This window comes from Apis dorsata, unplaced genomic scaffold (genome assembly GCF_000469605.1).
Source record: "Apis dorsata unplaced genomic scaffold, Apis dorsata 1.3 scaffold_326, whole genome shotgun sequence".
Taxonomy (NCBI): Eukaryota; Metazoa; Arthropoda; class Insecta; order Hymenoptera; family Apidae; genus Apis; species Apis dorsata.
Window position 1 is genome coordinate 426,261 of NW_006263594.1, and position 13,464 is coordinate 439,724.

A 13,464-nucleotide genomic window follows, 5' to 3' on the forward strand; every position below is an offset into this window, starting at 1 on the left:
TATAAAATATTGGAAAAATTTGATGTAATACTTATATTTGAAACATTTATATTGATTTTAAATAAATATAAAAATAAAACAAGTTTAAATTTCTCATAAATACAAATTTTAAAAATAGGCAGAAAACTAAAAGTGTAAAAGAAATTCTAATATTAAACAAAAGAGGTTAAGTAAATATTAAATAGAAATGCAACATGTAAATAAAATTGTTTTTAAAATTACAAATATTAATTTACTATAATTTACTAATTTATATATAATTAAAAAATAATATAATTTTTTTAGGTAATATATATTTAAAAAATATAGTAAATTTTATTCCATCTTAAGAATATATATATTAATTTTATCATTTTCTTAGAACTAGAAATATAATAATATTATAATGCGTAATATTGTTAATTAATTTTAATATATTTATTTTTAATAATACAAAAAAACTATAAAATTCTATTTATATATATATAAATATATATATATATATATAGTATTATAGTAATATAGATTATTTAAGATTTTGATTATATATTTAACATTATACAATATTAAATATATTTTTATAAAAAATTTAAAAAAAAAACGAAATATTTATTTTGTTAAAAGTTTTAATTTACAATTAAGTATTGTATTATATATAAAAATAAAAACATATTAAATATAAATATTTAATAAATTTAACTATTCTATTAAGATATTACATGTAAGATTTATATATTATATTATGTAATAATTATTCACCTAATTGTATTCTTGTAAACTCCATCCCTTATATTTTGAAGACAACATATTACAATAAACAAATATTTTATAAATTGTGAGAGATTGAGTTATGATTGACTAGGTTATGTTTATATCGACCTGACATTGTTGCCAGATTTTTTTTATTATGGTATAAAATGTAAAACAATGAATAGTTATTATTATTTTATATTATATATTATTCATATCAATAATATTTAATAATTAATATAATAATAGCATATTCTTTTCATAATTCATATTCTTTTTAATATGATTATAAAACAAATGAACAACAAAACTTTAAAATACAAATATTTTTAGAAATATTTTTACATGATAGAAAAACTATTCGTGGTTTAAACTTTTAAAAACACTTGCCATAATGATGTATTGATCAATTGTGATGCAAAATATCTATCTTTTTCAATCAGATTGAATATATATTATTATAAATATATAATATTTATAATAACTATGAGTTTACAAAAAAATTCTTGATAATTCAATAATATAACGATAATATTCTGATATATTTCATAAAAATATATATTTTAATATTTTTAATGTTAAATAAATTAATTTCTTTTTTAATAATTAATTTCCTTTTATTTTAGTAAATAAATAATTATTTGTAAAAACAAAAATTTTATTATTGTATATTTTGCATTATTATATTTTGTAATTCTAATATTTGTATTATTTTTTGTATCAATTATACAAAGTTATATAAAATAATAATTCAATTCGAAAACGGATAATAAATTTATATAAAATTTATGATAGTCAAATATTTTGGTAATATGAAAACACACCTTTGGGCGTTTCAATTATCTTACGAGGAACAAAAAGTGTGATCGATACGATCCAACGGTAACGATTAAAATGAAACGTAAACGTAGCTAAGCTCCTGGCTCCAAAAGACGCATGATGTCTGTCTAGTAGTCATGTCCAATATGGCGTGTATATTGTGAGTTGCATTAACGTGCAGGTAAGATTTTATCATTTTCGTTTTTTTTACATCTGATAAATAAATTAAAAAATGAAAATTTCTGCATTTTACAATCTCAATATTTCGAATTTATATATATTTTTGCTTATAGATGGTTAACAAACTATTAATGAAACTTTTTACTTAAAATATGTGAACTTTGTCAACCTTTGTACCTTCAAGGTCCGTTTGCTGAGGTGCATTTATGATGACAGATGTGTCGTGTAAAAAACATGTGTCTTTGATCGAATTGTTTCACGAAAATTCTAATTTCGCGTAAAACAAAAAAAAATTGATTTTTAAAAAAGATTTACTGCGCGATAAGATTCATTGTTGGCAACTGTTATTTAAATCTGAATGGAATAGTATATAATTAGAAGAATTGATGAAAAATTTTAGAATTATAATTCATTAATTAATTCGTAATTAAATCAACAATTTTAAAATTATAATTTTTTAGAATTATGTGAAATCATATTTTTTAAAATTGAAATTAAATAAAATTCATAATAATTTTGCATATAGTAATATGTGTAAATGTTGGTGAACATATTTAAAAATGGAACAAATACAATTGAAATTTTAATTTCAAAAGATTTAGAAATGTAAGTTTAATTTATATATTATAATATAAATAATATTTTATAAAATAGATTAAAAATATATATAAATAAGAAGCATTGTATCAAGGCATATACTCCTAACATATTGATGATTTAATCATTTTTAAAAATGCATTTTTTTCTTTAATTACTATGATTTCTTGTAATCTAATAAATACATAATTTTTAAAGTAACTTAAAATAAATTGATATAATTATATAGATAAATTAATAAATTAAATAAAATTAAAAAGGTTAAAATAAAATTAATTTTCTTTCTACAGGTTCTGTTCCTGCTTCTACTGCAATTATTTTTTGTGAATAAAGGGAATGAGATAAATATAGAAAATTTGTTGTAAAACAATGTACAATGAACTACGGTGGGAATATGCCAAATTGGCACCAATATAATACCTCACAAACAAATGAAGTTTCATCTTCTACGCAAAATATAAATTCTGGTCACCTTACATTCATTCCTGGTGTCAGTCCTACATTAAATCCAATTAGCCTTAACTCAGAGGGCCTAAATAAGCATCAGAATGATGCAAATTACAATTCAAGAAATTTTCAATCTTTTAACAATGCCTCAAATGGTTCAACTATTCCAAATAATAGCCCTCTTGCATCTATGGTGCAAATGCAGAATTGCATTGGCCATTATGGTTCTTCAAATACAAGAAATCCTATGTTAGATAACATAAATGCTTCTGTGGATCCTAGAAACACTACAATTGGAACTATAAATGATGAAATAGGATACAGAAGTAATCAGGTGCCTTTCAATGGACCTATAGGTCATCTAAATGGACCAAACTGCAATTTAAATGCACCTTCTGGACCTAGAACAGGGCCTGGGTCTATCCCTGGACCTAGAACTAATGGACTTGGAACCAATCCTAGCACTGGAACTGGTCCCAGTTCTATGTTTGGGCCTAGTTCCAGACATGGACCGGCACTAGGAACTGGATCAAGCTCTGGAAATATGGGACCAAGAAATACTAATATTAATTCACTACCTCCTGGGAAACCTGGCCCCTCTTCTTCGTTTATCCCTTGTAAAGGTTTGTGTTGCAATTCAGATCCTAATATTAATTATCAGCAGTGGGAGAAGTTTGGATCCTATCAAAATAATACATCATATAGAGATAATGTACATTCATCTAATTATCAGATTGAAAATAAACATTTTGGAAATAATTGTAATTTTAGAAAAGATAATTTAGAAGGTAAAGAAGTAATGAGTCCCGTATTACCTAATGCGCCCACTATAGATCATAGAAGAAATTTTGCAGATTATAAATATCATAAGGATCATCTAATGCATAGAAATTATGTAACATCTTCAGGAATGTTTCACAATTATTCCATGCAAAATTACAATTATTCTACAGAGCATCAAAAATATCCATATCCAGTAAAAGAACATACAAGGACGAATAATATGAACATGCCGAATTCAGGAATACTTAAACATCAAGAACAAAATTTCATTCCCCAACAAAAGTTCAATAATAAACAATTCCAATATCAGAATGGGAATATGTTACCCAAAGGGATGCCTAATTTAAACGTAAATACAAATATGGCATCATCCTCTCAAAATCCATATTTTAATTCGCAATTTCCAAGAAACATTTCTGCAGAAATGCCTCACGAATGTCAAGAAACCACTGATAATGCTGCAATGATAAACAGAATGCAGAATACCTTTATGCACAACTCTTCTCCACAACATCAAGTATATCAACATAAAATAGCAATGCAAAAATTTTCAATAGAAAATCATCTTAGAGAACTGAGCAGGATACCTGGCTATCAATCCCATCCCAAATATAAAGAATGTATTCTCAGATACAGAGAAGTATTAAAATTACAACAATCATCTGGATATCAAAATCCAGTTCAACAAACCCCACGTGTAGCAACACCGATAAACACAATGCCTCCTATTAATTTGCAGTTCGATCAGAATGGTATGTTGATAAATTCCAATTATCTACCGGATAATTTTCCCAAATTGCAACATGCACCGATCATGGAACAAACATCAAAAGACATTGATAAACAAAATAAAACTCAAGATATTGGTATAGTTAACGAAAAATGTCAACAATCGCAGCAATCAGACCAATTAATGATTCCCCAGCAAAGCGAGCATGTTCCTTCTTCTTGTACAGAGACATTTCAAAAGCAGAATCAATTCTCGATACACGAAGATTTCAATCAAAATCAATTAAAAGTACAAACGAGTGAGAGTCACAGCTTTAATACTTTAAATACTAACACTAGCAACGAAACAATAATGCAGCAAAAAACTTCGAAAGAGTTTGCCAATAAACCGGATTTGGACGTCAGACAATTCTTGGCTAATTGGGATGAAACTGACGATGAAGATGGAACGACTAACTTGCCAGACACCGTTCTAAGTGAGACAACCCCGGTCGTTGTGGTAAGTTACGAAAATATTGATCTTTCATCGAAAACAACACAAAATACAGAAGAAATATCGAGGAAAAATAATTTCTGTTCAAATGATACCATTGAAAATAACAAAGAAGGCGAAACGAATGTAATAACAGCCCAAGATTGTTTGACGATATCCTATTCAGCGTCTGACAATTCTCAAATTGTAAAAACTTCCAAAAGAACTATAGGAGAAGGCGTTGTAAAACCTGGAAGCATTATACACTGTATCAGCAACGGTCCCGACGACATACCTACGATTCACATAGTGGACAATTTAGAAATAAGCAACATCCTGGGGGCGCCTGATGATCAGGTTATACAAACATTGGAGAAACAGAAGACAATACCATTTTTCAGGGAATCGAATAATGATGACGAAACAGATGCGATAGTACGCGAAAGTGCAGAAGAGCAGGAGACCAAGAGCGACACAACTCCTATACTGCCTACTCCTGATTATACTCCGTCTTTGGATAATATTAATAAAAATACAAGTGTAAAGAACTCGAGCATATCCGAAACTATGAAAACGGTTACAATAAACACAAATCACGAATTAAGGGTGTTATCAACGTCGGAAAAGGAGAATCTAGACGTTGGTGATAACATAGAATTGAAGAAACAGCACAGTTTCGAAGAATCCCATAATCCTGACGATATTAGTTTACCAGATTTGCCAACGTCCGAATGCACACCGATATCTACTACGTTGAACACCCCTATTCATTCCGACACCGAGGAATCATCGTCTCGTAACATAGAGGATTTATCAATATCCACAAATCCCATAGAGGTGATGCAAAACAGTCCAGTAATCAGTTTTACACAGTTAAATAGCGAGGATAAAGTGAAGAATAGATCTCTCGATACTTTGGATCTCGAGTTTCAAAAGGAAAATAATAATAATAATAATAATCATCATCATCATAAGAGCAACGAGATCGATACCTCGAACGAACAAGAGGTAAGCGATTTTGATTTCTCGAACAATTCTAAAACAAAATCGAACGAGATAACGAGAAATAGACAGACGAAGAATTTTGAGGTTAACAGTTCGAGAAAGAAAGCGTGCCTGATGGACGGCAAAGAGGAGGATGCAACGAACACATGCGATGTTCTAACATCCATCGAGTATGAATCGGAGGTTGAGGATTACGTGCACGAGAGAAAACACAAAAGAAGATCGATAGAAACGACGATAAGAGGTGGAATTCAAAAGCGTGACACAGGCGATAACGTCAATTCTAATGCAAATTTAAGCCGAACGATGGCGTCCGACGACGAGTCGCAAGCATTGAAAAATGATAAAGAGTTGTACAGAAGGAAACGGATAAAGGATGTGTCAACAAACACTTCCTGTTCAACGTCCTGTGAGCATGATTTAAACATTAAAAAAAGGATAAAAGAGGGGGCTGGTTGGAAGGACAAGTGTACGGATAAATATTCGGATAAGAATGTCGGATCTCAGAAAAAGGATATCGATCATTCGAAACAATCGAAAGTCTCTGATACTATGAGAAAGTTAGACGATTCGAGCTCGATCGAAAGTGAAGAGCATTCCGTGTGCCATATGACTTCTCAATGCAAACACTGTTCCGTTGCTGTGATAAAGGATAACGTTGCCTTAAACGATAAGAGAACACACGGCAGCGCGGACAGAATGACGAGTTTAAAGGAGTCCAAGAATACCAAAGAGCTTCCCGAAGAGACGGAAAATAGAAAGCACGTATCCGGCAAAACGACGTTCCACGAGAGCATTCAATCTCAAACTTCTAAATTGTTGCAGAAAGATTTGAAAACGACGGTGGACGGGGATGTCAGATACACCGCCGAGGAGATGCGTTTACTGAAAGAGTATAGGAGAACGAAAGAGAAGATGTATCAGGATACGCGTGACGAGAAGAAGAGGTTAAAAATAGGTGGTCACAAAGCGAGATGTTCGAGGCAGAGCACCGAGATACCAGGGATACCGCGCAAAGCGTGTCTGGAAAATTCAATATCTTCTATAGTAAATTCGGGGAATCTCGTGACGCAGGAGGAGGCTAAGAAGGGCCATCCGAAAAATTTAGTAAAAAGCCCCGATTTTGGTATTCAAGTGGCGAACGTGAACTTGAAGATTAAGGATAACGATATCGGTAAGAAATTAATTCTCGGCGATAAATCATCAGGCCACCATCAGGAACACGCGAAAGATTCTTTGGAGGGAATCCAAATTGAGATCAACGTTTCGTGCACGGACAGAAACGCGAAGGGGCAGGAGCAGCGATTGTTGTACGACGACCATAACCTGTACGAGATCCACGATCCCCCTTCTTTTTCCAACACGTTGGAACGTAGATCGCACGCCAATCAGGAGAACGATACGAAATTATCCGACAGAGATCAGGGATCATGTGAAAAATTCGATGATCCCTCGGTAGATGCTATCGAATCGAGCCAGGATAAAAGCGAAGGTGAGAAAAATTTGAGGGCGGTGAGAAAGGATGGGGGGAGAGGCTCGTTGGAAGGAAACGAGGAAATGAATTCTGGCGTTCCTGAAGAAACTTTAAACGATTACACGTCGGATAATCGATTCATAAATAAATCCTTGTGCAACGAGGATGTATCTTGCAAGGATAAAACCGAGGCAATTCAGGGTGTTAATTACGAAATCGATCCTATGGATGTAATCAAATCAAAAAGCGCAATATCAAGTACTGCCATAATCGATGCAAATAATAAAATTAAGGGGAGGAATAAGGTGGAGAACGAGAATAGGGAAGATAATAATTCCATTCGGGTGATGAATGATGATCGGATAGGAAAGAAGAATAGTTCCACGAGTTCGATCGATGTCTCGAGTGTAATAATGGAAAAGGAGATGGAGTGTCTCTCGAAGACTTCTACAAAACTGCCGGAAAGCAACTTTGAGTTAAGAAGCAATTCGTTAAGTAATTTGGATTTAAAGAATTTAAAATATTCTGGTATTGATTTAGATTGTGATCACAGGCCAGACGAGGGATCGGAAAAGGATGAAGTGTGCGCGGGCAGATGGAAGAAGCCAAAGATGGACGACATTTTCGAAGACTGCGAAATGTTTCAAAGTAGCAATGGATACATAAATCCCATATTCTCGAGTATAGATAAGCTAGAAGATCTGCACACAGTTCCTGTATACACAACCAAAGATGGAAAAATATCTTATAGTCCTAATCGAAGATTCACTTATCACGAATTGATGATGGAGGCCCGTAAACGAGACTCTTACTCTTCCGTGAAAAAATCTCATTACACGGATAATTGGAACAATTATTACAATTCTTCGAAGTTTCGTAAATTGTACAAGAGAAAGCGACACCACGGCCTTAGCGAAAGGAAGAAATACGAATATAAGAATACAAAGTACCTTTATGATAGGAAAAGAAACAATTCGGATGAATTTTACAGTAAAAATCATGTTAAGTACAAAGATTACGTTCACAGCATTAGGAACAATAATGCCGTTTGGACCGATCATTATAAAATGGATAAAATGTACAGCAGCAGTGATTCCGATGAACAGATTATGGATCGCAATAAAAATTGCATTATCGAAGCGAGTAATTGTAAGAAAGATCAGAATACGAGCAGTAAATGTGTATCTAAGAAAGATGAATCGATTGGGATCGAGAAATTAGATTTGGAGTCTAAAAATGAAGAGAATAATGGTACCGATAATTTATCGAATAAAGATAAAGATTTAGATTTAGGAGACCCGCAACCAGTTGAATTTAATATCCTTGATAAAAGTAATGAAGATTGCGAAATTACCAATTATACAAACAATCCTGATATGCAATCGAATATTGCATCAACTTCTGTAGAGTTGGATCACGAAAATGCGGGAAATAAAAAACAAAATGTGGAAAATAATGTAGATAAATGTTTAGATGATTCAGAATTGAATAACTTAAAGCCAGAACAAGAAGGAGAAAATCTTCGAATAAATGAAAATGAAAATTCGAAAAATGAATGCACTAATAAAATTATCGATAAAATTGAATTGGAAAATGAAATTATTCATGAAAGTGAAGAGAAGGAGGGTGTAAATGAGAAGGAGAGCGTAGATGAGAAGGATGAGTCAACTTCGAAACAAGAAAAATCCTCAATGAATAAAGATATGCCAGAAATTAATTTGAGCGATCTCGAAGAAGAAAAGAATGATAAAAACGTTGTTTCGGAGGGAACAGATATCAAACAGCATGAAGAAGAAATTGATGCGAATGTGTTTGATGATCAAACTCCTCCAGAAACTGAAAAGAATTTTGAAAGTATAGAGCATAGTGTAGAAATTAACAAAAATTCAGAAACTGACCAAGTTGATATATCAGAGCCTGTAATTGATGCGACAAATGAAGTTTCAGAACTTCAAGTAGAATCTAACGGATTCGATCAAATTTCGCAAGAATTTTTGAATCCGGAAAAACCAAACGACGTGTTTAATGAAATTGTCGAAAAATGTGAGAAAGATATCGGTGAAGAAAATATCTTGGATTGTGAAAAAGAAAGTGTGCAATTCATCACGGAAGTTGAAATTTCTAGTGAAAATCAAGGGCACGAAGAAGATTTGAACGAGGTAAAAGAAAAAGATGCTGAGCTTTTGAATTATAATAATGATGATAATTCGTTGAAAGATACTTCCGTTTCTGTAATGGAACAAGAGGAATCCGAATCTCAATTAATGTTGACAGATTTAACGGATCGATACATTTCTGTTGAAACGATCGAATACGATGAAAATATTAATGCAGATTCTGATCAAATAGATGACGAACAAAATTTTTCCGAAGAGCAAAATTTTGTTGGTTTTCCAGAAGATCAAATTGACATTGAAGATAAATGTATCACCGAAACTGTATCAAATAAAGGTGAAATAGAAGTTATTCTGTCAAATATAGAGGAAACTTTAGTCGAAGAAACAATAGGAAATGATGGTTTAAGGATCGAGAACGAACAAGATGATTTGCTAACTGTCTCTGAGATAAATTGCGATCAAGATTCATTAGTAGAAAAAGAAACGCTTATTTTCAATACGTATTGTGCTAACTCGCCAGGTATGGACGTTGAAATTAACAAAAATAAGACTGAAGAAGATGAATCAAAAGAAGAGAAAATTCCTCACGAAAAAGTTAATAATAAAAATTTAATTAATTCGTCGGATAGCAATACAGACGTGGAGGCAATACCCAAACTGATTATAAAGAAAGCTGACGCGTCAAATTTGAAATCAGAGTGTTCAATAGATCATACAGATTCTTCTGAAAGTTACAATAAATACGATACGAAATTATTATCTGAATTACGTCCAAAAATACCAAAGGTGATCATTATGAAAAATAGATCACGATCGGTGACTCCAACGGTTGAAATTTTAGAAAAATCTAAATATGATAAAACACAATCTTTTATTCCAGAGCAAAACAAAAATATGGATATGGATGACAAAAATGTTGAATCATATACTTTAAAATACAGTAATTACGAAAATAAAGTACCTAAGGTGAGAATAAAATTGGAGGATATATCATCGAAAGATTTGAAATTATATTTAAAACGAAAAGCTACTAAGAAGACTATTCCAAAGGTGAGAATTAAGAAACTTAAAACGCAAGAGAGTGAAAGGTTTGAGATGGAGAATAGTTCAGGGACAGAAGGAGAAGCGGAAACTTCTTCTGATGAAGAAGATACAAATTTTCACGAATCCAGCGATATGGAAAGCGAAAGAATACCAAAACTAAAATTGAAAAAACAAGAAGAAAATAAATATTTTTCACCAGAAAGAAATAAAGGAAAAGATTCGAGTATTTCCAAAATTTCCTTGAAAAAAAGCAAAAGAACAAAGGAAGAAGATTCGAAACACACTGCCAATAAGAACACGGCAATTAACGATGAATTAAAGAAGAAGTTTCCTCAATGCATTATCGAGAAAATTCCTAAGGTTATAATAAAAAGAACGCAGATTGGAACAGAATTTAAATGCGAAATTAGTAAAAGTAAAAAGACTTCAATCGCTGAAACTTCAAAATGGCAACCGAAAGTAAAATTACAAAGATTAAATGTTCTGGATTATATGGTGAAAGATTTGAAACAATCGAAAAGTATCATTGATACGGCCACTCACGTAAAGGATAATAAAGATAATGATATTAGTAATGAGGTTGCAATTGACAATAATAAAATAAAATTATCTAGATCTAATTCAGTATCCAATTTATCTCCTACTAAATGCAAACAGAGAAGATTATCAGACTCTGGTTTTATAAAAATACACTCGAAATCAATTACTGAATTCGATGATAACTTAGATGATAATATGGATGATAATATTTTCAAATCAAACAATAATGAAAGTAAAAATTTAAAGAAGAAGGAGAAGAAGAAATTATTTTCTCAAAATGAACAAATGTATTGTAATTATAATGATGAGAGCGAGGATGAAATAAAAGAGACTGTCACGAAACATTCCTTTAGAAATATTTTAACGAACGAAAACAACGATCTGATGGTTGTGAAGAAGAAATACTCATCATTTGGGACCAAGGGAAGTACATCTCTTATAGAAGATAAATTTCTAGATTCTGTCACATGTTTAGATAATAATGATAATGATAGTTCAATAATTAAAATCGATTCTTCTGATGAAAGTCAAACTACCATAGAAATTCTTCCAGCATCACCAAATAGTAGCGATGATGAACCAAAGAATTCTGAATCTGAAAATACTAGTAAAATAAACATGGTAAATGCAATCCCAACTCAATTGGAATTAGAATTGGAGCTTATTGATAACAATAATATGTATTCTGATATATTTGCATCGAAAATAGACTATGCATCGCATTCTAAAAACAAATATATTAATCAAGAATCGACTGAATCATATTTCGATGAATTTCAACATTTCTCACAAGATACTTTTGATCAAAACGATCATATCTTAATAAATAACAATCAACAATTGTATAATTCAGAAAAAGAATCAAATGATTATTTTTATTGCAATGATTTATTGGTTAAAGAAGTATTAGCTGCTAAGGAAACATTGAAGAAATGTTTGACTCGACCAGAAAACATAGATATAGAAGAAAGAAAATCGCGATTGAAAACAGTAGCTGAAAAGAAGCAAGGTTTAAGTTTCAGTTTTAACAATTTTGGAAAATCATTAGATAAATTTGAAAAAGTATGTACTAACAAAGAAAATGATGAAGTAAAAAAGGATAGAACATCTAAAAATTTAGAAAAGAAAGGACACAAATTTCCTCGTAAAATGAAAACGGAAGAAATTGAAGAAAGTTGTTCAAAACAAGATGAAAGTTTTTCTCTGGTTTGCCCTACAGCTTCCACACACGAAGAGAATAATATTTCCGAATTGACAACGATTTCGTTAAAAGCTTCTAAAAAATTTGATAAAACAACAATGAACAACAAGGCATCCCTGAATAATTCTGATCCATTACATAACAACACAAAAGAATTGCAGGAGGAAAAATCTCAGAAAAAAAACAATAGCAGCGAATATCAAAAAGAAAATGATAATTCAAATGATACAAAGACAAAAGAGGATAATATGCCATTATTAGTGCCAGAGTTTTCTTTAAATTTTGATTCCAATTCAGATAGAGATAATTCCAGATCTCCACCTGTTATAACGAATCAAGAAGAACAAATGATAGGAGATGTAAAGTTAATGGAAAGTAAAATGATAAGTCAAATTGAAAAAATAGATGAAAATAAAAAACATTCCTATAAAGACTGTGAAATGACAATTGCTGATATTATAACGCAATTAGCTTATCATGAAAAGGTATAAAAATATTTATTACTTTTAATTGCTTAATTGAATAAATTTTTATATAATTATACGATGAAGTTAATTTTAATGACTTATTACAGGCAACAATAAAACATAAAAGATATTGCAATTTGTGCGAAAGATGGTTTCCTACAACTTCACGACATCGTCGACATTTAGCTGGATATCAACATCGTTATATGGAATTGACACAACGTAAAAGTATACACGCGCTTTTTATTCTTTTTACTGGCAAACCATGTCCAAGACTTTTGCCAGCAAATATCATTCGCACTGATTGTTCTATAGGAGAATTAACACCTTTGCAAATTGCAGTTCAGGTATAATTTTATTTCATATATTTGTTTATATTTTAAATTCAAAATATGTTTACATTTTAAACTCAAAATATTTTATTTTATTGATTATTTTTTATAGGATGTTGCAAAATGTGTTGAATATGTGCAACCGGATCATAAGACAAAAGAATAATAATAATGAGTTATTATAAATTATTTTGGCTGCATAGATGATTTCCTGTGATTATATATACTGAAACAAATGATGTGAGTACCTTTGAAAAATGTACTATAATGATAAACACAAAATGAATTCTGTGACTCTTTTAATCTCAATGAAATTGTATATTTTCAATATGATTACTATTCTTGGCAATCATATTATATCATTATATAATATATATATATATATAAAAACAATGAAATTAACATCTGTGAGCTTTGCAAAAAAAGAAAGCTTTGTTGATTGATGTTAATTGTTAAGTTACTTGAAAATTACTTTAAGTAGTTAGATATTTAGCCAAAGATTTTAGCAAAAAAAAAAAAAAAAAAAAA

At 30.7% G+C, this 13,464-nt stretch overlaps 2 protein-coding genes across 2 annotated transcripts in view; one reads left to right on the forward strand and one right to left on the reverse strand.

The window, feature by feature from the left end:
* Window positions 1-882, reverse strand: part of LOC102673337 (COP9 signalosome complex subunit 1-like) — a 3,947-nt gene extending 3,065 nt beyond the window's left edge. The window contains 1 exon segment of the mRNA XM_031511503.1: window positions 739-882. The gene's annotated coding sequence lies outside the window, so the exon portion shown is untranslated.
* Window positions 883-1,541: 659 nt separating this feature from the next.
* Window positions 1,542-13,464, forward strand: LOC102672714 (protein PF14_0175-like). Its single transcript, XM_006617773.2, has 4 exons — window positions 1,542-1,729; window positions 2,616-12,622; window positions 12,712-12,951; window positions 13,049-13,464. Exons 2-4 carry the CDS (start codon window positions 2,702-2,704, stop codon window positions 13,100-13,102), a joined length of 10,215 nt encoding a protein of 3,404 aa, XP_006617836.2. The 5' UTR covers window positions 1,542-1,729; window positions 2,616-2,701; the 3' UTR covers window positions 13,103-13,464.